At 50.6% G+C, this 25,667-nt stretch overlaps 1 protein-coding gene across 5 annotated transcripts; it reads right to left on the bottom strand.

The window, feature by feature from the left end:
* Positions 1–4,618: 4,618 nt before the first annotated feature.
* RMDN3 (regulator of microtubule dynamics 3) lies at positions 4,619–24,887 on the bottom strand (the record flags this gene model as incomplete). Of its 5 annotated transcripts, none has more annotated exons than XM_082282936.1 (12): positions 4,619–5,849; positions 6,436–6,516; positions 7,416–7,469; positions 8,037–8,135; positions 9,273–9,350; positions 10,139–10,214; positions 16,646–16,706; positions 17,511–17,613; positions 18,327–18,591; positions 22,402–22,548; positions 23,086–23,287; positions 24,743–24,887. In XM_082282936.1, 12 exons carry the CDS (start codon positions 24,885–24,887, stop codon positions 5,796–5,798), a joined length of 1,365 nt encoding a protein of 454 aa, XP_082139062.1. In that variant the 3' UTR covers positions 4,619–5,795. The 5 variants fall into 5 exon arrangements, 4 of the variants coding, with proteins under 4 accessions (XP_082139062.1, XP_082139063.1, XP_082139064.1 ...); XM_082282937.1 differs by having other exon boundaries at positions 18,333–18,591; XR_014226464.1 differs by having other exon boundaries at positions 5,783–5,849; positions 6,436–7,074.
* Positions 24,888–25,667: the final 780 nt, after the last annotated feature.

The raw sequence follows: 25,667 nt of genomic DNA, 5'->3' as shown, positions 1-25,667 counted from the left end.
CGCAGTGTGCCAAACACACATCCCCGGAACGGGCACTGGGCTGCCCGGGCAGCGCTAGGATGGACATGGATAAAGGGCTGCCCGCGGCCCCTCGGCCAGGGGCTGCTCTGAACAGGCACCCAGAGATGCTTCAGCCCCGACAGACCCCACTGACACCCCAGAAATGCCCCAAGGAACAGCTGGCACTGGGGAATGTCAGAATGGGCTGTTTGCAGAGGGGCTCAGACAGCAATTCCCAGTGCTGACCTCCCACACTCCTGCCAGCTATGTCCCAGCCACCCAAAATGCCTTCCCTTCCAGCCTGAGGCCATCATCCCTCAGCAGTGTTAAGGCCAAGGCAAGCTTCCCCCACAGCAATGAAATGCCAAGCAATGCCCTCAGAGATGCCTTCAAATGCAAGGTCAGAGTCAGAGAAATCTCTTGGGATTGAGTTGGGAGTTTTTGGGGAGCCAGCTGGAACTGCACAACTGATGGAAAGCTTTCCCAGGTGGCTCCCACTGCAGGTGCCCTGAAGGCAGGGATGTGCATCCCTTTCCTGAGGGAAAAGAACTTGCAGAGGCCACTCCTGAGGCTCTGGAATGAAATCAACTCCTGCAGGGAGAGAAGTCCTCCCGTGGGCACAGGGGCTGCCTCAGCAGGGGCTGGGAGCGTGTCCAGCCAGCGCCTGTTCCTGCTTTAAAACATCACCTGGAGCCCCAGCTCGGGGGGTGCAGGCAGCTGAATTCCAGGGAACTCTGTCAGGTGCCCCCAGGGACATTGGGGGGGCTGGGGGATGAGGGTTACAAACAGCAAATTCTATGGAACATGAAGCTGTCCTTGCCCTGACCCTGCTGAGCTTCTCTGGAAGCTCTGCTGGTTCCTGACACAGCTGGTGTTAAATAGGCAGCTCTGCATGGGAATATCCATGCTCCAGGAGGCACTGGGAGGCTGTTCCAGTGGCAATTCAGCAGGGAATTCAGGGCTTTGGGTAGAATTCATCTGAACTAGCAAAGCCAACCCCCAAATCTGCCCACCACCCAGGGAACAATCTTTGTGCTGCCCTGGCAGCCAAAGCCCCTGGGCTGGGAAATGTCAGCAGGCAAATGGATGGAATGATCTAAATGCCAGCATCCCCCAAAGGGACAATGCCATCACCTCCCTTTGCTCCCCAAGTGTCCACTGTGTTCCCCACAGGTACCCTGGGGATGCCAGGGAGGTGCCTTTGCCCACAGTGCCTTTCTCCTGCCCCTCTCCAGCCTGAGGCCTCTTCTCCCTTCCCTGCCAGCTGCTGTCAAGGAAGGAGGACACAGTGAGTCCTGAGTTGACCTCCAAATAGTCCTTCCCTCACCTTGAGATGACCTGAGATTTTACCCCCAAAATGTCCCCATCTGTCTCCTTCTGAGTTCCTCATTTTTTACAGGGAAGCATTCTTTCTCTGCTCTGGAGATTACCACAAGATTTGCCCCCAAAACTTTCCCCACCTGTCCACTACCTCTTTCCTCATTCCCACCTCAATCTTTTCATTCTTTGCCCTACAGATGCTTTCAGTTTTTACCCCTCCGAACTTCCCTACCTGTCCATAAGTGATTACCTCAGTTTACCCCATCAAGTGCATTCTCTCTGCTACAGATCACCTCAGAGTCTATCCCCAAAATTTTCTCTACCTCTCCACCACTGAGTACTTCATTTTTACCTCCAAATACTCATTTTCTACCATGGAGATTCCCTCAAGTTTTACCCCCCCCAGATTTACCCACCTGTCCAGAGCAATTCCCTCAGTTTACCTCAGGATGCTCCTGCTCTCTCCTAGAGATGTCCTCCCATTTTACCCCCTCAGTTTTCCCTACCTGTCCAATTCTGATCGCTTCCTTTTTACCTCAAAACATGAGTTCTTTCTTCTACAGATAAGCTCAGATTTTATTACCAAAATGTCTATTTTGTCCCCTGTACACTGACTAGATTTTAAAACCAAAACCACACAGGTTATGTCTGTCTTATCCCCAAAATGTTCATTCTGCCCCCTACAAATTAGGTCAGATTTTTCCTCAAAAAACACTTATTGTTCCTACATAATTACCTCAGGGTTTACCCCCCAAATTCTACCTAATGTTGGCTACTGATCACCTCATTGCTTCCTCAATATGTTCATTCTTTGCCCTACAGATCTTCCCAAGTTTTACACCTGAAATTTCCTTGCCTCACCCCAGTGACTGCCTCAGTTCATGTCAGTGGTCACACTCTCCCTAGAGATTACCTCAAGTTTAACCCCCCAAATTTTCCTTAACTGTCCACAACTTATTACCTCATTTTACCTCAAAACATTCATTCTCAACCTTTAGATTATTTCAAGTTTTACCCCCCAAAATTCCCCTACCTGTCCACTACTGATTCCCTCATTCTTCCCTCAATATTTATTTACTTTCTACCATGTAGCTTCTATCAAGATTTACCCCCAAAGTCTTCCATCTCTCTACTACTGATTACCTCATTTTTACCTCAAAATGTTCTTTCTACAAGTTATTTAATGTTATTTTTACACAAGTTTCCCTACCTGCCCACAACTGATTCCCTCATGTTACCTCAGTGTGTTCATGCTCTCCCCTAGAGATTAGCTCAAATTTAGCCCCCAAATTTTCCCCCATGCTCAGTACTCATCACCTCATTTTTCCCTCCAAGTGTTCATTCTGTACTCTTGAGATTTTGTCAAGTTTTGCCTCCAAAATTTTCCTTATTTGTCTACTACTCATTTTTATGCCAAAATATTCATTGTCCCCTACAGATTACATCAAATTTTACCCAATTTTTCCTTCCTGTACAATATTAACTCTTTTCTGCCCCAAAAATGTTCTCTCCCCTGAACATCACCTCAGCTTTTCCCTCAAAAATGCCACCTCACTCCCCTCGACATCCCCTCCCATTTTCCTACACAAACAATTCTTGTGTCCCCTCTCAGTCACCCCAGGTTTTCAGCTAAAAATGTCTTCTCTGTCCCCTCAAAGTTATCCCAGGTTTTCCCAGTGAGGAGCTGCAAGGAATTCAGGCAGGGCCAATGACACCAGGGAACAGCTGTAAATTCAGAGGCAGAGAGAGAAGATCTACCAGGAAAGGGGAAAGGTTCAGCAAACATTTCTGCAATTAATTAATTAATTAATAATTATTTCCAGTTCCCCACTGAGAAGAACACAACCTCACAGCTGTTAAGGCCTGACAGTTCCCTGCAGGGAGAGCTCAGCCCATGTGCCCAGAGGCAATCCCAGCATCTGAAAGAAAGAAAGAAAGAAGCAGCAAAAGGTGATTGCTTCTCTTTCAAAGTTATTTCAAGTGCTCACACCCAAACCAACCTTTGCTCTTGATTCTGGCCAGGTGCATGGTGAGCAGTGGGCACAGGTCATGTCATCCATGCTGGTGTGAGTGATGCTTTCTGGGGGAAAGCAGCTGATCTCCAAAGTTCCCTTCCTGCCCTGTGCCTGATCTGCACAGGAGAAAACCTCTTCCAGGAAGGGATTGTGCTCCCTCTAATGCCATTTGCCCAGTCTGTGCCATGGGGATATTGCCAGCCTGGGGCAGCAGAGGCACACGCAGCTCTCAGCACTCTCTGCTCCAAGCACAGCTCTGGGCTCCTTTGCACACTGCCTCTGCCCTGGGGTTTTCTCCAGGAGAAGCCAAGGAATTGCTCCTGGAAGGGTGCAGATTAAGTTATCCCAAAGGGAAGCAAAGAGTAAGTACTCCAGGAAGAGCCCTTGGGATCTGCTGGGCTGAGGTGGGAAGGGGACATTGATTCCCTGCAGGGCCAATACACAACAACCTCCAAGCCAAAGCACAGACTGGCAGGTGGGGTCTGACAGCAGCACTCTGACAAACCTCCTTGTCATTCTTCCCTGCAGTGACTTTTGCAAGCAAACTCTGAAGCTGACAAGCCCAGAAGCTCCATCCAGCCACTCTGGAAGGAAAGGATACTCCCAGGGATGAGGCACATTCCCAGCAAACTCTCCCAACACAGCCTGGAGGCAGCGCTGGAGCTCGGGTGTGGGGCTGGGAAGGGCTGCCAGGAGCACGCAGCCCCCAGGTGGGGTGGCAGCGGCAGCAGCAAATTCCCACAGGCTGATGGCACAGCAGAGAGACAAAGGCCAGCAGTGCCCACGGGAGGTGCAGGGTTAATTCTGCTCCCTGCCCTGCCCCATCCCTGCAGGAAATCTCCAGGGGGGAGAGAAACTCTCAGGGTGCCCAAAATGCAGCATCTGTCACCCTGATCCAGCTTCAACTCAGCATGGGGGGCCAAACTCCCCCCACAGGTAAACACTGAGCTGAGCTGGTCAGTCTCAAACACAGCCCCAGTTCTCCCCTCCAGCCTGCTCCTGGGGCTGCTGCCACATTCCTGACAAGGTGCCAAAGGCCACACCTGCACTGGCACGAGCACAGGCCCATCGCTCCATCCAGCACCATCCCTCATTTTCCTCCCATTGCTCCCAAACCTCCCCCACGTCTGTGCCAGGGCCAGTGCCAGCCCTGATCCCGTCACCCAACGCTGCAGCATCCAAACCTGCAATCCAGGAAGTTTTTCCACTGGAGTCTGCTGCACTTTTCCCCTTCAGTGCTATTTTCAGGAAGTAACAAATGCAAGTGCAAGGGACCAAAAAGGTGATTTAAGGAATGTTTTACTCTCACACTCCTCCCTCTACCCCTCACAACCACCCAAGCATAAAACAGACGTTCAGGAATTAGTGTTCAGTAGCTGCCATTGGAATTTTAAGGGATATCAACAAAGCTTTGATAAATCCTTGGGGAATTCCACAACACAGGTTTTCCTTCCCCAGCTGTGTCAGCGTCCAGCACAATTCCCTGTTCCTGTTTGGTCCCCAGGAGCTGCAAGAGGAATGTCAGTGGTCAGCTTCACCTCCTTGGCGTTGCCTCATTAGTTCAGGAGACAATTAATTCAAAAAGAATAAATCTGGTCAGTGGCAGAAGATCAGCACATGGAAGCATCAGCTTTGCCACAAGCTATTCCTGCTCCTCTATCCTGGTCCCTGATCAGTACCTACTCAGCTAAACCACAGCAGCACAGTTTGGAGGGATAGAAGTTTTCAGCCTTGTGTGAGTGAAGACAGAAGCATCACTGGGAAGAAATCCTGAAGTTTAAAATCCTGTTCCTCACTTCTTTGACTAATGAACCTCTTAAAATCCACTCTGCATTGTGCAGGAAAGCTCCTTGGTCCTGCTTGGAAATTGATCCCTCCTAGACATCTACAAAAGGCATTTATCAGTTATTCCAACTGATTCAATTAATTAATAAGGAAAAGAGAATACAAATAAACTGGAAAAAAATTTGGCTCAAGTTTTCCTCAGGAATAAAGTGGGAGCTCACCAGCAAGGATTTCACACAGGCAGAGTGTGTGATATAAAATATATATGTGCATATATATATATATATTATAAATAAATATACATATATATTTATACACACATATATAAAAATATGTATTATACATATTTATATCACTAACTAGCTAACTCACAAATATCTGCCATATATATATATATATATAACCACAAATATTTTTATATCACAAACTCTACCTATAAACCCCCACATATCCCCCCGTTTTTAGGAATGCAACAGTTTTAGGGATCCTAAAATCAAACACATGCAGTGCTCTACAAAGGAAAATAAAGCACAATTTTATCCCATCAATTGCAAGATGTTTTCCTGCAAACTCCTGTGGCTTATCCATGAAGTGCACTCAGAAGTGTCAGGATCATGAAATCCATTTGGGATTTTACTGTCTCTGCAGTATCCAGGGGGATGAGTTTTTCCAAAATTATTCCTCCCAGACCGAGCGCATCTCCTCAAGGTCCTTCTCGCTTTCTGCATCCTGGAAATGCAAAAGGGGAAAAGATCAATGTGCATCTCAACTGAAACAAATAAGAAGCATCATTTCCCTTCTTTTTCTCCAACCCCAAATCAGTTTTTAAGCATATCATGGAATCCTGGAACGGTTTGGGTTGGAAGGACCTTAAAGCCCATCCAGTTCCTGGGCAGGGACACCTTCCACTATCCCAGGTTGCTCCAAGGCTTGTCCAGCCTGGCCTTGGACACTTCCAGGGGCAGCCACAGCTGCTCTGGGCACCCTGTGCCAGGGCCTGCCCACCATCCCAGGGAGGAATTTCCTCCTCATACCTGATCCAAGCACAATCTCTTTCAGTTTGAAGCCATTCCCCCTTTTCCTGTCATTCCAGACTCTTTTAAATTGTCTCTCTCCATCTTTCCTGTCACTGCAACAATCCAAATTCTCTCAGCCTTCCCTCATGGCAGAGGTGCTGCCTCCCTCCAGCGAACCTGTCCCTCCTCTGGATTTGCTCCATGTCCTCCCCCGAGCTGGATGCTGGGATCTCACCGGAGCAGAGGGGCAGAGTCCCTGTGTGCCCTGTGCCCATGCCAGGGTCCCTGCTGAGTGTTACCTCTTTGGTGCTCGCTGGCAGCTCCGAGGCGAGGTTCATCCACAGCAGCGCCGCCGAGGTGTTCCCGAGGTCCCTGTAGCACTGGGAAGGGAAAAGGGAACGGGAGAAGGGTGCAAGGGGAAAAATCAGGCAGCAAATGTACCTGGGCAGCTGCTAAATGAGCTGTTTCTGCCTCTCAGCCCTTGGCACCGGCATTCCCTGCAGCATCCCTCATTCACAGGGCCTCAGAGGCACCACCAGATCTCGGAATATCAAATATATTTGACTCCCTTTCATTTCGGGCAAGGAGATTGGGTTTTGCTTGGACGTTTCAAGGTGTCCTCGTGGCTTTCACCCTTTTCAAAGCTCTCTTTTGATTTCCAGTTGCTATTTCCCCTCTTCCTCACACAACCGTCCCCAGAAAACCTCTCTCCTGGGAGCACATTGTTCCCCAGGCTGTTAAAAATGTAATAAATAATATTTACAGGAGTCTCAGGGTCCTGGAATAGGTCTGAAATATTCTCCACGTGACCAGCAGCAGGAAACAGGAAGATTTTGGGTGCCCAGAGAGTCTTGGAGGTATTTGGAGACCATGAAATACACCCAGGAAAAGGAAGTGGGTGCTAAAACCCCTCAGCAAGAGGGCTCAAGACTCCCCACCTGCACAGGGAAAGAGAAATACTTTATCCTTTACATCTCCCCATGATTCTCTGGCTGTATCACCACAGAAGTCGTGGCGGGGAAGGATTAAATCCCAGCCCATGGCTGCCCAGTCACCATTCCTGCTTCCTACAGAATTTCATCTGTTAAAAACCTGAATTCAAAAGCCTCTGCACAAGGTGATTTGGCCTAAAAAGATTTAAAAAATAAATGGAAATATCATCCTATAAAATCTTGCTCTTGCATGGAGTATTTTCCACCTGGTCAGCACTTCACAGCCAAAGGTGATTTTTAATACAAGTGTTTCTTACCCTCTGAACAAACAAGGAGTGAGTGGTTACCTTGGCAATGTAAACTCTTCCTGCTTTGGAAAATCCAGGGCTCAGCTCCTCGACCTACAGGAACAGAGGGAGGGTGTGACAGGGAAGAGCAGACATTAGGATATGCAAGGACACAGTTAACTCTTACATCAGGCTTCCTGCAGCTCTTCAAGTAAAAAAAAAAAAAAAAAAAGATGGCAGGAGGGAGCATAAAGCATAAATACATAAAGCACTGTGGCCCTGCAACCTTCAAGCAGTTGTCTGGAAAAGCTGGAAATGGCAAAGTCAGCCAGGCTGAAGTAAAATCCTCAGAGAGGAATTAAAATGACAGGATGTACCTCCACGAGCGTTCCCAGAGCCTAAGGCACAGCCCAGACATATCCAGTACTGAGCAGGGAATTGCTGTGCAGCCTCGGAAAGGAAAACCAGCCCCCAAACCCATCCCCAACACTTTGGGCTCTGACACCTTCAGCATCCCATTGCTGCAATGGGACACTTCATGACTTTCTCTCTCTGCAGCGTTCCTTGCCCAGGCCCCAGGCCACGGGGAAGCAGCAGGGAGGGCTCCAAGCAGCCCATCCCACGCTGGCAGCTGTGCGGGTCAGCGATGCCCCTTCCCGGCGGATTCCCGGGCTCCCTCACCCGCAGGAAGTTCTGCAGCGCGTCCTGCACCGTGGCCGTCGGCGGGGCCTCGAACAGCGCCGACACCGTCCTCTTCTCCAGCCAGCCCAGGTGGGCAACCTGCAGAGGGGAAAGGGCAACCTGGCCCACCCGCCCGACAGCAGCAGGGAACAGTGGCCTGCCCAGCCCCCGGGAGGCAGCCAAACCCCTCGGCAGGGTCGGAATATTCTGATGGAGCATCCAAATCCAGCCACAGAATTCAACCCCATTGTCCCGAGGCAGCTTCTGCAGTTCCACACATCTGGGATTTGGATGGTCCCAAATCCCAACCTGCCACGCTGCAGCCACACCGGTCCCCAGCTGGGTCCTCCCTTGTCCCAGCCTAAACCTTCCACAAGAACCTGCTCCCCCACCCTAAGATTCCTCAGGAGAGGCAAGCTGAAGCCTTCCCAACTGGATAATCACAGCATCATTTAGGCTGGGAAAGCCCTCCCAGCCCATGGAGGCCAAGCTGTGCCCAGTCCCCACCTTGTGACCCAGCCCAGAGCACTCAGTGCCATGTCTGGGCATTCCTTGGACACCTCCAGGGATGGGGACTCCTCCACATCCCTCTGACAACACCTTGTTTAACCCTGTGTAATCCTGACAAAGCACTACCACACCTCTCCATCCATGGTTTTATTCCATGGCCTCAGCAGCTCCAGGCTCAGCATGAAGGAAGGCTCCTTCTCCACACAGGAAAAGAGCCAGGAGCTCCCAGCAGTTCAGCTCAGGGCTGCTCTGCAATTGCCACTGTCAATTATCCCAGCTACAACCTCTGCACCGTGGCTCCATTCCCAACAAAGTGTTTTCCAATGGCACAAATGGAACAGCAACTGCAGACTCTCATTCCCTTTTTTAGGCTCTAAATCTGATTGACGGCATCTGACTCCAAGCTTTTCCCTAAAGCAGCTGGCACACTGCTCCCAGCTCCGTGTGGCAGGGGCAGAGGGGACACACGCAGCACATCCCACACCAGTACCACGAGCAGAAGCTCCTCAGATGGCCTTGACCACATCCCTGCATGCCCAGAGACGGAAAGAAGGTTGTTTTTACAGAGCAAAGCACTGGGAACAGGACAGGAGTTTGCAGCTCGGGCTTTTCCTAAGCCACCCTTTGCCATTTCACCTCCCATGCCACCAGCAGTACTAAAAACCCAAGGCTGGAGCTGTGAATGCCTTAGAGGCCTGCCCAGGAGGTGATGATGAGCTCTATTACCTGGTAACACCACCTGCCCAGGAGATAGTAGAGCTGTGGGTCCTGTGGCTTCAGGGCAATGGCTTTATCGATGTGTTCCTGTGGGAAAGCACCACCAGCACTCGTCACACCTTTGTCAGAAGCAAATAAAATACCCACGAGAGCAGGTGGGGAAAGAGGAAAGGACAAAATCCACAACTTCAGTGTCACAATCTGTAAAATTACAGCTAGAGATCCCAAATTTCCTTAGAGTGGATTCAGTGAGCAAGGAACAGCAGCACTCCTCCAGCCTCAGCGACAGGAGTTACTGCACACACAAGAAGCTGCCCTGCATTTTATTCCCACTCCAGAGCTGTGCCATAACCACCTCACTGCTCATGTCAAAGGCTGATGGGGAAACAATTACCTGTGGCCTGTTCCACGTGCGTCCTTTTCCCCTGGAACACCCACAAGGCATCGTAATAACAGGAGTAATAACAGGAATAAAAATCAGGGATCTCAGGCAAATGAAATTCTCTTTGAGCAGCAACTGCTCCCAGGAGGTTGTGGGTTGCTCACAGGCACTTAGAGGAGACAAGCTGGAGCTGTATCTTATCACCCTGTCATAATTCCACGTTTCAAGCTCTCAGTGTCATGCTTTACCTAAATTCATTTGCAAGATTTCTTTTTTTTCCTGCAGTTACAGCGTGTAAAACAGCAGAGCCAGCCTGGGCACTCCCAAAAGGCACGGCTGGAATCAGCTTCCTCACCCCAAACCACCCACTCACAGCATCTCTGAGATCTACTGCTTCCCTAAGAAGAACTGGAGGCAATTTTCCCAATTTCCTGCTGCAGAAGTAAGTGTTGTTTGATACCCACACAAAGCCCAGCACCTCCTGGCCACTCACCTTGAAAACATATCCGGCCTGGATGCGCTTGGGAATGCTCTCATGTTCCGACAGCTGCCCACACAGGATGGCGAACCTGCACAGGGAGACACCTGCATGAGCCAGCTGGGATTAAATCCACATTGAATCCACATTTACCTGCTGTCCATGGCTGCAGAAGGAAGACCTACAAGTGCTCGAAGCCAGGCTGAAGGGAGCTTGGAGCAGCCTGGGACAGTGCAAGGTGCCCCTGCCCATGGCAGGGGTGGAACGGGATGAGCTTTAAGGCCTCTTCCAACCCCAACCATCCCAGGATTCTGTGAAGTGCGGTAAAGCTTCACACCTTAGTGGGGAAAACAAGGAACACAGCACATCCCTCCCAGGGAAGAGACACAAGCAGCAAAATGCAGCACCCGGAAGGAATGAGCTGGAAGCACGAGGCAGCGGGAGGGGCTGGGTGTGAGGCACCAACTCGCTGCACTGATGGCCACAAACCAGGAGCAGCACACTTCCACACCCAGAACTGCCTCTCTGAGCAGAGAAAACTGTGACAGAACACAGAGCAGCACCCACTGAAGCTACTGCAGCGAGAGGCAGACCAGGAGCAGCCCTAAGGAACTACGGGGCACTGCGAGCTCCTCGTGCAGCAGCCCAGCTCTGCTGCCAGGGAAATACTGGGAACACCTACCTACATCCTGCAGCTGGGAAACAGAGAACACAAGGTCAGTGCTGAAAGTGCAAAGCCATTTCCTTTTGTCCAGCAAGAGACCGTGACTTGTGAGCCTGAGAAGCAAGGCCCCAGCAAAATCAGTTCTTGCACGAGACGTGGAATTCAAGGAGGTTAATTTGAATTCCCCGTGGATTTGCACCCTCCCATCTCACCTCCCTGCAGCCCAGTGGCTCAAAACCTCCCTCCCTGCATCACTTCCCAAGAAACAACCACTCAGAGAGCTCTCAAGTGGGACAGAACATGCAAATGGAAGCTTGGCCTCTCTCATCCCGCTGGGAATAGAGGACGCTTCCATCCCTTCTCCGAGTTTGGCTCAAAAAAAATCAGGTGGCACAGACAGACAAATGAATAACATGGCTCCTTCTTGCAAAAAAAATCAAAGCAGAAAAGCAGAAAGATGCAAATAAAATCTCTTTTCCTACACCCACACCCCAGCGCTGCCAGATACCGACATCAATATCCCAAAGCATCCCTGGGGATGATTAACCACAGCAGATATGCAGGAAGCTGTCAGGAGACCTTTAAATCTCCAATTACACCTTCCTCAGAGTCACAAAATCCCACAGATCCCCTCACTGCTCCATTTCCAATGCTGCATTTCCTGAATAATTTACCAATTTGCCTTAAATCTCTTCCTTTGATTTGTTAATTTTCTTGTGGAGAAGCTCTGGCTCAGCTCTAAAATTCTTATTTGTCATGGTAATGGCAAGGATCACCAGATCAGTGTGTTATGGGACAAAAGCCTTTTCCTGCCAGCTGGAAAAGCTCATGGCTCCACTGCCCCACTCTGCTGAGTGCAGATGATGGAACAAGTGTTTTCAGGATCTTCTCAGGTTTGTTTCCCAACAAACCTCAGCCTGGACTACACATCCCTATCCACAGCACGACAGGGGTTGAGAAATACAAGCCAATAAAAAGGTTATTCTCTAAGATCAAGAGATAAAATATTCTGAGGCAATAAATCACGCAGTTGTCTCATGTAAAATAAAAATTCCAGGGGCTTTTTAACAGCCTGGTGAAATGCTGATGAAAAAGCCATAAAAGCAGCAGTAAATTAAATTTCAGTCCCATTTTGGTGCCATGAAATAACCTAAATATATGTATATATGGGAAGAGATGCCTGATCTGTTTTTTCCTGTATTTCCAGGAAAGATGATCCTTCCCAACCCAGCTCTGCTGATCCCACATTCAGGGCCATGGGACTCTTGGGGATTTTCATACCCACAACTCTGCATTTCTGGCATTTTAGGCTCTGCCTTCTGCTGTTCTTTTCCCTGCTTGCTCAGCTTGGCAGGGTGGAGCCATTTACTCCAGCTCATTCTATGGAATGCCTCGGGATGAGAGGCACTGTGGAGGTGCAGGAGGGCTGAGCAGCAGGAGCAGGAGAGATTCAAACCCATGATTATGGTGGATTTTCATCCCCTGTAAGCGGTGTGTGCCCCGTGCAGCACTGCTCAGACCCATCCAAAGCTCTCCTTAGGATTTCCCTTGATTCATCAGCCGGACTCCTCACTAAGCTGCTGACACACCACTTCCCACAGGAATCTCAGCTCAGCACTTCCCCATCTTTTAGGAAATAAACTCTGTGGAAGCAGGAACCCCCGGCAGAGAGAGCCTCCTCTTCCAGCTTCAATCCCCAGGCTCAGGACTGGGAAGGACTGTTTGGGTTCTGCACGCTGACTTCCCTGGAAGCAGAACTCTGCCATGGAATACAGAGCCTGCAGGACCTCCCCTCCACAGTCAGGGTGCTCTGCCAGCCCAAACACAGCTCTTCTCTCTTTCAACCACTTCAAAGACAGTTTTCCCAATATTTTATGAGCATTCCCAGTTTTTCACCTTCCTGAAGGTGCATTGGGTAGATGTAGGCGAGTCCCTGCGCCTGAGTAAGGGGACAGGGAATTAGCAGGCAGGGATTTAGACTGCAACAACCAAAAATTAAAGTAAGAATTTAATTGGGAATTGGTACCTTGGGAGACAAAGCAGAATTCCCAGAAACCCAGCCCAGGTTTAATGACCAGCTGATCATGAAGAGGTTGGGAAAAAAAGCTTTGGCTTTTCCAAGGGGAGACAAGATGGAAGGAAAAAGTGGGGAAGGCTGATGTTGCCCCTTCCCTACAGCCCACCAACATCCATATGGGAGAGCTCCTGTATTCTGGATGTTCACATGCCTGAATTCACCTTCCAGGGTAGACAGTCAGGGGCATGCACTCAGACAGCTCTAATTCCATGCTATTTTCCCTCCTCTACATTCTGAACTATCTCCTAACACCTGTTCCTAGAGCTGCCCCATATCACACTGACAGCAAATTCCATCTAATCCGCCTGCGGAATGGAAAACACTCGGCTCATAAATCCAGAATGCAGCTCAAGATTGGCCAGATCTGGGCAGTGATGCACCAAGAGTTAAATCCTGAAGCACTGCCAGGTGTTCAATGAATCCATCTCCCAGGTGTATTGGGAATGCTGTGCCTTTTCAAAAATCCAGGATCTGCCCACGGACAGCCAGATGTACCCACGGAACTGCCAAGGGCTGGTGACCGAGACGTTCCACCGAACTGCCAGGCTCTCCAGAAGAAAGGGCACATTTTGGAGACTCATCCAACCCACTCCCACTTCTCCACAACACACAGGAAAACTCCAAGGGGGCTGGAGTTTATTATTCCTCCCACAACGACGGCTTTCAGCTGGCAGCGCTTCATTTCCAGGGCAAGGTGCCCAACTCAAACTACAGCTCCTGACACAGCACCTGCACCATTTTCCTCAGATTTCCCTGAAATCCCTCTGGTTGCACTTCCAATATTACTTTTAGCAAGAGGAATGGAAGCCAAGGCAAATCCACAGCTCGCTCTCTGCTTTCCTGATCCCTAAAGCTGCAAACACCCACGGGCAATGTGTTGGGAATTAGAAAAGGCCACAGTTCTTTCTCAATTCATTTCTGAGAGGTTTGTGCAACCACTGATACTCCATCCATCCATCCCTCCATCCATCCCTAAAAGCAAGGCCAGACATAGGAGCTTGCTCTGTCCTACTTGAGAGCTGAAATCAGCTCATGGAGAAATCAGTTGAAAGGGACATAAATTCTACCTGCTCAGAGATCTTTGACAATCAAAGCAGAGAATGACTCTGGTGTCTAAATCCCAGGGAAGAACCAGGTAACTGCAAGTCAGGAGCAGAGAGGCTCTGAGATCATTCCCTGTCAATCCCTCCCTTCCCATACACAAGCCTACTCCTAAGGCACCCAACAGGCACATTCAATGGCCAACACAGCTCCCATGCTCCTGTTCCTCAGTGCAGCTCTCACAGGGGCAGAGGTCAGTCCCTCTGCACAAGGCGGGCTTGTCTGTGCAGCCCTGACCAAATCCCCGCTCTGCTCCGCCCGGAGACGGCTCCCTCGGGACCGGCCGGCTTCCAACAGCAGCGACAGGGAGGGCTCTGTCCCACATCCCACACCAGAGCCAGGAAAGGCCTCTCCTTTGTGTCTGGGCAGATCCCAAAGCCAGGCCACACACAGCCCCAGACATTTACTGCCCTCCCTGTCATTCCTGAGAAACCACTTTTCCTCCTGCTGCCAAATCCTCCCAACCATGCAGCCCCCAAAGGAGCTGCAGCCAGAACTGATCTCCCAGCAGAAATCCTTCCCTTCCCCAGAGTTATCTTCTTTCTTTGTTGCTTTAAAATGTCAGTGATGACTGAACAACAACGAGGCACTGGGGGGAGAAAGCTTTCCTTGCTGTAACTGTAGGCTAAGTACTCCTGTCTTCCTCAGCACCTCAAAAAACCAGGAATGATTTGGGCAGCAGCAGGGCATAACAAGAACAAAGGACAATGAATAAGCACCAGAAGACAACGAATAAGCACAAAAAACCAGCACAACTTCATCTGAAGGAATGCACCAACTGTTTTAAGAGGCAACTGATAAAACAGAAAATCAACAGGAAATTTGATTTCTGTGTGAAAACTCACACAGAAAAAATGCAGCCCAGGAGAGCTGCACCATCAGGCTTCACACAGCCTGCATGGAGAGGCAGCAAAATAACTGGGTAATAATAATATTTGGAATATTTCTATTGAAGTGGCCATTTAGGATGCAGTGGGAAGGAGAAAGATGATGTTGACTGCTGTGTGTAGAAAGAAGAATGCAAAGGACCATGACACCAGCACAAAGCCATGCCACTCCCACAGCTTGTGTCCTGCACTAAATTCCTCCACTTATGCCTGAAAAACTACAAGGAAGAGGGAGAAGAATACTGGAAAGACAACATGGGTGGTGAGAGATAATAAATTATTCCCCTGTGACAGGAGATAATAAAGGATCAGGGTCTTCAGCAAGGCAGTTAGTCACTAGAGAGAAATATGACAGAATAAAACTGTAATTTAAATAAATGTGAACAGCATTCTCTGGTCACTTCTCCCAAGAGCTGAGGCATCAAATCCACCCCAAAAAACCTTTAAAGCCTCCCCTGTTTTTTCTCCCCAGGGTAAATTCAATTAGCATAAAGAAAGACTGCAATTAAGCCAGGTTGTGACCACCTCAGAGCTGGCAAGGGAATAATTTCCTGCTCTATTCGCGGCAGAAAACAATAATCTGTGTGCTGATAAAGGGAGTTACATCTTCATTCCCAGGAAATCCCACACCTCCCACATGCTGTTGCTCTGCTGCCTCCTTTCTCCAGCTGCCCTGCAGAACCAGAAGCAGGATGTAGCTGTGCAGGAAGGAGCCTTATCCCTGTTTGGGAAAGGGGTCTGAGGAGCCAAGAACTGTCCCAAACTTGGAATTACAAGGCCAAACTGTCAATATTTGGACACTGGAGCAGAACCTGGCTTTGTAAAATACAAAGTTTAAGATTCGCCCTGGCAACTAAACCCCATCCATTGGAAGATGTTAAACCAGCAGGCAGAGCTCAACACCACAACCTGCTGGAGATTCTCCTGGCCCCAAATTCCTCCTTCCTATCAAAGCTTCAATGGAAAGCAGTAATTCATCACCAACAGCTGAAACACAGCCTAAGATGATAAAGGCATCTATTCAGGTGCCAGTAGCTCAAAACAACCCTTCAAACAAACTTGCTCATTGCAAGAGCACAGATCTTGGTTGGTAAAGACACTCAGCAACCTGTTCTCCCAATAATTGTCATTAAAAAAGAAAAAAAAATCCCTTTTACTCTAATTTAAGCGTTGCCAGTCCTTCAGAACAACTGCTGACAAACACCACTCACGGAGGAATTCCCCAGGGGAACAGAAAAGCACATTCCCTTATCTCCACAAATATCTGTGCCACTCCACAAACTCTCTTCTGGGATAATTTTTAAAAAGGACACTTAAAAATTCACACTTCCAGGAGACTCTAAATGCCTGTCTGATAAGAGTGATGGTTCTCCTTCCTCCAGAATTAAGAGGAAAATAGGGAATCTGGCACAGCACCAAGCCCACACTCCCAGGCCTGGCTGATGGAGTCAAACACATCCCCCCTTGCCTCGAAGCAGCTCCACTTGGGAGCTTTTCCTCCACAACTCTTCAGAGAGAAATTCATCATTAAATTAATATAAGAAACACCGAATTTATTCCTGTCATCACAACCAAACCTACTGCCTGTCAAGTCATTCCTTACACCAAGTAAGCAAAGCTGTTAAAAATGGCTTTTTATGGAAAACTACCACCAGTGTGGCACAGTGCAAGTAACAGCAAATAAGTTTTTGGAGGGTTTGGATTTATTATTTTTTTAACTGCAGCTCAGCTCACAAAAACCTTCCAATCCTTTTCCTACGCTTCTTAAAAGCAAGAAGTGAACAGTCACTTACCACTGGTGGCACTCAGCACTTTGATCCCATTTCTGCAAGGCAAGTTCCAGCTCTTCCTTCCCTGGAAAACAAAAAAGTAGCCAGAGGTAAGAAATTCAGTTGCTTTCTCTCCCAGTTTCTTGCTCTGACGGTGCCAAAGTAACATAATGGCATAAAAGTCATATATTTGTTAATTTGACAAGGCATTTGGCTTGAAAACATCCCATACATAATTTTATCCTCTGGCAGGCTCAAAAAGCTGACAACTAAGCACCTATTGATGGCTAAAAGGACATATGGAACTTAAAATTCCATGTTTAAATGGCTCCATTGATTTCCAGAAAAGAATAATTGCATTAGCTATAGTATTAACTAACTTCTGTGCATAATAAACAGGGCAGAAATTATTTAGATTAGTATCTTTTGCTGCACATCTTAACCATAATAAAGATGATTTTTGTTCTATTCTGACTCACCCAAAACCTCATAGGCACCTTTGAGTCGGTAAAGAAGAAGGAGGGAATGAAATTAAAGCGACTCCCCTAAGCAAATTTAAAAATACATATTTTTTTATATCTGCAGGTGCTGCCAACACGGAAAACCCAGTGTGCTACAGCCAAAGCTTGTTTATTTCATATTTATTTTATCATTTTAGTATCACAGAGAAATGGATGACAGCTTTGAGAAACAACTTCCCCAGCTTTAAGCAGGTCTCCGTCTATTTTTACTCTTTCAAAGCACGATTTTTAAACACAAAAAACTTGTTTAAAGCGCCCAGCTTATCGGGAAAAGCAACAACTGCCCGGCCCCGCTGGCAGGCGGGGGGGCTGCACAGCTGAGTGCCAGCCCTCCTCCAGCCTGGCAGGGAATCCAGGGAACTCCTCACCCTCGCTGGCGCAGGATCTCCTCTCGTCCGCGTCCTCCGTCAGCTCCCACACGTCGCAGCGCGCCCGCGCCAGGCGCCACAGGAACTCGCGCTGCCCCGCGTACTGCAGGAACACAGAGAGCCCGCAGGGCCCGTCAGAGCCCGCCCTGCCACGGGCAGGGGCAGCCGGGCACCAAGGCTGAGCGGGGCACCCGCACCTGAAGGCACGCGGGGATTTGCCTGAGCCTTGGAATGCCCCGGTTCCGAGGGAGCCGAAGCGGAAGCGCAGCGGAGGGAAGCGAGGGCGGGTTTGTAACTCGGTGTGGCCACGGGAGCACGGCAGGGACCGTCCCCCCGGGCTGGGAACCGCAGGGGCACCTCCAGTGCTGTGCCCAGCTCTGGGCTTCCAGGTCAGGAAAGGCAGGGAGGGGCTGGAGCGTGTCACGGGGAGGGAACGGAGCTGGGGGGCTCAGCCTGGAGAAAAGGAGGCTCCGGGGGGATCTTCTGGCTCTCCACAACTCCCTGACAGGAGGGGGCAGCTCCCGGGGAACAGGGACAGGACAGGAGGAAATGGCCTCAAGCTGTGCCAGGGCAGGCTCAGGTTGGACACCAAGGAGGAATTTCCTCATGGAAAGGGCTGTCAGCCATTGGAAGGGGCTGCCCAGGGAGGTTTGGAGTCCCCTCCCTGGAGGTGTCCAGGGAAGGCCTGGACGCGGCACTCAGTGCTCTGGGCTGGGGACAAGGTGGGGACCGGCCACAGGGTGGACTCTGAGTGAAGAAACTCCTCCTGATGTCCAAGCTGACCTGCCCCTGGTGCTGGAAAATACAACAAGGCACCTTTACCGCCAGCTTGTTGTTGAGGAGCAGCTGGAACCCCTCTCTCTTGTCCTGCTCATCCCCGCTGTGCAGGCGGTCAGCCTGCTCCAGGAGCTGCCCCAGGCCCTCCTCCAGCGTGGAATCCAGGACCAGAGGGTTTTCATCCTCGGGGACCAGATCCAGGGAATCCCTGCGCACAGTCCTCACTGTGTCACAGCTCACTTCGTCCTCGCTCTCCCGCTCCGACTCCCGGTCGTAGTCGGACTCGGCGTTGGCTGTGGTGTAACTTCGGGGGAAAAAACATCACCAGAGCAGTTTGAGGAGCTGCTCCTCAGAGAGGAAGAGCAGCTTAGCTTATCCCAGAGGACACTGCACAACCCAAGTGTCTCCAACAGTCTCATTTCTCATATCCCCCTCAGAAAGCTGAGGGATGAAGGTGACAACAAAGTTAAGTCCCAAGTCAGTTTTGAGCAACCTGGGCAAAGGTGGAAGGTGTCCCTGCCCAGGGCAGGGGGTGGCAATCTCATCTCTGGATGAGATTTAAGGCCCCTTCCCACCCAAACCATCCCGGGATTCTAACAGTCCCCACCTCCCCTGCACACCCTGTCAGCTCCTCCCTCTCAGCCCTTCTAACTTCAGTACAAGAGAATTAACCAGCTAAAACCCGAGCCAGGACAATGCAGTTAAATAGATGGGTGATAAAAGGGAACTTCAACAAGCCCTGTGCAAAATGCAGCCTGAGGGGTTTAGCCTTTTCCAGGGAATTTCAGGCACAACAGCTGTACTGGCAACACCTCAGATCTCCATCACCCTGAACATCAAATGGCCTCTTCCCACTGCCAGCTGGGAAGCCACCAGGACTATGTCCCACGAGCAAGGAATCCAGCAAGGATTCACCACATGTGCAAAAACCCAGGGGATGACCTGCAGCTGAAGCAGGCAAACACACCAGGACATGAGGGATTACGGAGGTGCTGGTGGGACTCCATGACTTTGGAGGTCTCTCCCAACCTCGGTGATCCTGTAAAGCTCAGATCAAACCTCCTGAAAATGGTGAAAATGGAGCTCCCCCAGCACCCGAGCTGGGAATTTGAAACTGAAACCACCAGCGTTATGCAGTGGTACCACAGCAGGAGGGAGGCTACTTACAGAGCTGGTTCCTTTTCAAACATGACTCTCTGTGCCCCTCACTTTTACCTGCAAGCTCTCAGCTACAGAACAGGCACAAATCAGCCAGTCATCCCAAAATGTGCACTTGAACGTGGGGATTTTGTTGATTTAAGTCAATAACTGCCCAAGAGAACTTCGGCGGTTCTGCTGGAACTCAATTCCCTGCACTCTGGGGGCACTGGGTACTTCCAGCTGTGCTCATTCCTCCTCCCAGGGACAGCCCTGTGGCCCTGCCTTTGCCTGGGGACACAGATATGTGACCACAGCCCCAATCCAAAGGAGGCAGTGACAGGGCTTTGCCCATGCACAGATAACAAGACACGTTTGGCTATCAAAGCCTCCTGAGAACCATCCCTAATTCTCAACAATTCCCCTCTCTGCTCCCTCACCACAGCCTCCAGCCCTCAGCCAGACATTCAAAACCCCACCATTTTGTCCTGAAACATTTTAAGGTAAGAAATAAAGCACCAGCCTCACACTGCAGGATGTCAGCTCACACTGGAGAAGACACTGAATTAATGGATAACGCACCAACACAGGGGTAGGTGACACTGGCACGGCTCTGGCTTGGATTAAAACCCTCATTTATTTACTTTTCTCAATATCAATGACATTATTAGTTCTCTAGACCACCTCATTTTCAGTAATTAAACACAAACTCCTTGAATTCCCTGATTTCCCCATCCTAACCCCCAACATTTTACTGGCAGCTGCCAAGACTTCAGTCCTTCAGATCAAAAACCAACCCTGTTTTCTGCCAGCCAGCCCCTAAGGGATTCTGCCAGTTCAAAAAGACAAGAAACCCAAAGTTTTCAGGGAGATTAAGGGATTTAGGTGTTAACAGCCTGTTTTCCTGCCTTTACAATGATGGAAAGCTCTGGAATGCTTTAGTACAGCGATCCTGAAGGAAAACAGAGCCCATGGAAAGAGGAGGTGAGGAAGCCCAAAAGCCAAGGCCACACAGGGAAATTAGACAGCACAAACCCCCCGAGAACTCTTGCGAGATTTTTGGGAATTGTGTCTGAAACTGGAGAAGCTGCTCAGGTCCAAAATAAAGCTGAGATGGGGGTTCCTTGTTCTGAACCTCACTGAAAGAATTCAGCTGCCAGCGAGGGACACCCAGCTGAAATTCATGTCAGCTACAGGCTCGTTCCTCCTCCCAGCACCTGCTCCAAAGCTTCAGCAGTTCTTTCCAAAACTTGCATTTCCTCCCCCGAAAATGTTACCTCTCAAGCACATCCACATCCCTAACAGACAACGCTGCACACTACAGGCAGCTGCTCCTGCCCAGACTGATATGATGACACCTCTCAGAGTGAGGCATCACCTGAGATGCAGGTTTTAAATCAGGTGAGAGCTGCTAATCCACCAATTCCCACACTGGTCATTACAGCTAATTACAGATGTTAATTAAAATGCAGGGACTCCACCAGCCACCAGTGGTTTCCCAATAAATTATCGAGTTTTTGCAGCAAAATACACCCCCTGTGCCCTTAGGAGGTGCCTTTTCTGTAACTCTGAATTATCAGCCTCTGTTGCAGCTTACAGTTTTCTGAGATCTGAGGACAGCCAGGGCTGGGATGTGTGGACAAAACCCCCTTTTCCAGCAGCTTTTCACAAGCCACTGTCCCCCCCCGGTGACTCAGTGCATCTGAGTTACCCAAATAGCCAAGCCCTGCCTTCAGAACCAACTCCACAGCTCTCAAATCTGCTCTGCAACTTCCTTACCTATTACACCACCATGAATCACTCCCTCCCTAATTCCCCTCACATTCCAACACCCACTTGAGCTGGATGAAGCTCTACAACCCCAAGGAGATCACGGCAGCTCCCTGCTGCCTCACCAGCTCCAGTTGTTAGAGAGAAACACGAGTTCAGGGCAGCCACAGATCCCTGTCCTTTATCCTGGGAGGACAAATCCCTGCTGCCAAGTGCCAGCTGGCACCAGCTCCCAGGTTGTTTGGCTGTCCAAATTCCCCCTGAGATGCTCCCACTGCTACAAAATCCCTCTTTAAATGACATTTCATCCCAACTGCTCTGGGAAAACGCATATGGCAGCACCACCTGTTTTTTGGGACACACTTCCACACCCCCAAAAGCTACAAAAGTGGTCAGATTCAGGCACAAAAGAGCAGCATTTCCTCAGAAAATCAGCAACCACGTGTGCAGGAGAAGTGTTACCTAACATGTATAAACCAGCAGCTATATTGGCACTTTTGATGATGTTCTTACACCACACAGAACTCTTCTGTCATGTGCAGGGCCAGGAGTTGGATTTGGATGATCCTCCTGGCTCCCTTCCACCTCAGGATATTCCCTGATTTGGTGATCTGACCATTTTCACCTGATTTTAAACCCTAAGACCTTAACACAATTGATCAGTGTGACACAGGGAGAGAAATTCCTAAGAAATATCCTCACTGAAGACATCTCAGTGCATTGAGGACATTTAGCTAACACATTTTTAACTTTCTCAAGTTCTCCACACACTCTAAAACATATATTTATCGATTTATTTATATATATTTATATTTATGTGTATCTATATACACATTAAAATACACATATATATATGTGTGTATGAAAAATCATAATATTTATTAATATATTGATATAGACATTGTCTGGAAATTTGATTTCTAAACTCTCTCCCTCCAGTGCCAGGCTGGACTTGTACTTCCCTTTCTTCTGCAAGGTTCCTTAACCAAATAATTCCTTTAAAAACCCTAAAAATAAGTGTATTTGCCTTTCTCTAAAAGCCAGGATCGTTTCAGATCTCTCAGTCTGACCCTGGCAGTAACACACTTAGGGTAATAAAAGCAAACTAAAACAGGCTGCAGGAGAAAAAAATTCCCTCTTTTATGTTCTGAACTGCCCAGATGTGGCACCAAATCCCCTAAAAGGTCTGTCCCAGTGCTCAGCTTACCCCCCTTCGCTCTCTCCATCATCTGTGTTGGCATTGCCTGAGCTGGCCGTGAAATAGATGGAGCTGGAGCCTGTGGAGTCACTTCTCTCCCTGGAGAAGGGGAACTTCCTCCTGCGAGTCACTCGCTGCGTTTCTTCCAGGTGGGTCCTGGAGGGAAAGAAAAAGGGAGAGGAATAAATATTTGGTGGTGAACTATCTGCTATTCCCCTTCTCCTCTCCAGCAGACTCCACCCAACTCCCCCCATATCCAAGGAGTTCACCAGGTGGTTTAGTCCTGTTTGTACACACTCAAACAGAGCTAATGCTGTGCTCTGCAGGTGAAGCAAATCCTGCTCCATGGACAATCCCTGGAGAACCCACAGGTGTGATGTTCATCCAGCCTCCTCAGCAGGAACAGGAGGGACAGAGCGGCTTCAGACGGGAAGGGGGAAATTGAGGCTGGATATGGGGAATGAATCCTTCCCTGTGAGGGTGCTGCAATGGATTTCCCACGGAAGCTGTGGCTACCCCATCCCTGGAATGTTCCAGGACAGCCTGGACAGGGCTTGGAGCAACCTGGGCTAGTGGAAGGTGTCCCTGCCCGTGGGTCCCTTCCAGCCCAGGCATTCCCGGATCCTGGGATCCTGTGGCTGTTTTCCTGTGCCAGGGAGTGCCCGATGCCAGCCCAGCAGAGAGGGGCAGTACCTGACTTCCCCCACGATCTCCACCGCCAGCTGCTGGAGGCTGTTCCGCAGCTCCTCCACCTCCTTCCTCAGCCCCACGATGTTCCTCACCACGAAGTCCAGGCGCTCCAGCAGCTCCAGCTGCTCGTCCTGCCTCAGCAGGGGGCTGGGCACGGCTCCGTCGCCCGCATCCGCCGGGAGCAGCGCTCCGGGCACGGCCTGGGCTGCACCAGAGCACAATGAAGTGGTTAGACCCAAGTGGGACAGGATTCCATGAGGGAAATGTGGCCACAGTTCTGCTGGCAGGGGATATGAGGCTTGACAGGGACACCGAGCTGGTCAGGGGGATGGAGCAGCTCTGCTGTGGGGAAAAGCCGGGACAATTGGGATTGTTCAGCCTGGAGAAGTGGGGTGACCCAACTGCCCCTTCCAGTGCCTGAAGGAAAGATGGAAAGGGACTCTTTACAAGGGCCTGGAGAGACAGGACAAGGGGGAATAGCTCCAAACTAGAAAAGGGGAGATTTAGATGGGATGTCGGGAAGGAATTGTTCCCTGTGAGGGTGCCAGGCCCTGGCACAGGGTGCCCAGAGCAGCTGTGGCTGCCCCTGGATCCCTGGCAGTGCCCAAGGCCAGGCTGGACACTGGGGCTGGGAGCAGCCCGGGACAGTGGAAGGTGTCCCTGCCCATGGCAGGGGTGGCACTGGATGGGCTTTAAGGTCCCTTCCCACCCGACCCATTCCAGGACTCCACTACTCCATGACCACTGCGAACAACACGGTTTCACTTTCTATTCCCAAAGTTTTGCACAGGCAAAACCCAGCCAGCTCAGGGCTCGGAATCAGCATTTCTAAACGCTCAACACCCCAACCTCACTTCCCCCTGTCCTGGTCCCACTCCCCGATTCCATCCCATTCCCCGCATTCAATCCCTATTCTCCCCTACTCCAGCCCCATTTCCCCCATTCTTCCTATTCCAACCCCATTCCCCTCATTCCAATGATGCCATGAAGATTTTTGCCTTTTCTTTTATACCCCTGTTATACCTTTTTACAACTTCTGTATTCCTAGTGCTTTTTGCCTCCATTCTTGGACTTGTTTGTCAAGCTGAGAGACTCAACATTTTAGAAGCTTCGCAGCCAGGGATCAGTGTGCCCCAGAGCCCAAGGTCCTCTCCAGAACACATTCTGTAAACCAAGATAGAACCATCCAGGGGAAGGTTCCTTGGGGAGGGGGGCTCACTTGAGCCTCTCATTGGGGAACCTTTGATAGATCTGCTAATTAGTAAAACCTATAATGTTATACCCGATGTTGGGGGGAAAAAAGACAGACTGGGAGGGGTGCATCTCGATGCATATGACCTGGACGTGTGCACCTAAGGATCCTTACAATAAATACCAAGGTAAAATCCCTTTTCCCCTTCTAACCATGTCTGACTCTTGATTTTAAGACCAGGAAAAGGCATCACCAACCCCATTCTTCCTTCTGTAATCGCATTTCCCTCTGCTCTTCCTACTCCAACCCCATTCGTCCCTACTCCAGCCCCACTCCCCCTATTCCAATTCCAATTCCAACGTCAACTCTGCGCAAGTTCCTCCCCGCTCCAGCCCCACCGCGCGTATCCCGGCCCCATTCCCCTCACCCCAAACCGGCTTTCCCGCCCCCCCCCCATCCCGCTCGTACCGTGGCGCGGCGGCCCCGCCGGCTCCTTGGAGCGGCGGCGCATGGCCCAGAGCAGCCCGAGGCCGATGCCGGCGCCCGCCGCCAGCCCCAGCGCTATTCCCAGCCGGGGCCCGGCCCGGGCCGGCTCCGCCACCGGCACCGCCATGGCCGCTCCGGGCGCGCGGCACCGCCCGCGGCGCGCCGCGATGACGTAACGGAGAGGCGACAACGGAGGGGGGAGGGGAGTCTCTGGCCGTGTGACGCAATCGGCGCGCGGGGCTGCGAGCCCGCGCCCACGGCCTGTGGTGGCCCCCGGGCGTGGCACGGAAAGGGACGCGGAGCTGGCCATGGCCCCGCAGGCACCCGCACCTGGCCCTGTGCCACCCTCCGCGGGTGGCACCGCCCGCCCCCAGCCGCTGAGTCCGCGGGAAAGACCCTCCAGGGCCGCGGGCTCCGCCCCTGCTGTCGCCTCGGCCCCTGTCCCGGCGTGGTGCCAACACCTTGACCCGGGTGTGGGGGGACGCGCCGGGTGTCTCGGGAGCCCGACGCTCTGGGGGTGCTCCCCCGAGTATCCAAGGTGGGATCCAAGCCGTGTTCCTGAGAAAGGGTTTCCAGAGAGAGCTGGTGCTGCGCTCCTTCCCTTGAACCCTTTTGGGGTTGGCAGAGAACACCCCCAGGCTGGGGGGGGGTGTGGGAGGAAACCCCGCTGGATTTGGTGGACAGCTTCCAGCAGAGAAGGACAAACGTGCCCAAAGAATGGGAATGGGATGCCCAAGGGAGCTGAGCAGGACAGGGTTTGTGCAGTGAGGGAGTAGGGCACAGGGCTGGTTGTGGGAGCCACGGGTTCTTGGGATGAGATAATGGATTCTAGCTGGAATAGGGAAAGGAGACAGGAACGGCGGAACAATCATCCCAAGCCTCTGGGGCTGGAATTCCCCCCTGGACA

The sequence above is a fragment of the Coloeus monedula genome (genome assembly GCF_965178545.1).
Source record: "Coloeus monedula genome assembly, chromosome: 6".
NCBI classification, from domain to species: Eukaryota; Metazoa; Chordata; class Aves; order Passeriformes; family Corvidae; genus Coloeus; species Coloeus monedula.
The sequence above is the reverse complement of the archived record's forward strand: the minus strand, read 5'-3'. Positions and strand labels throughout refer to the sequence as shown.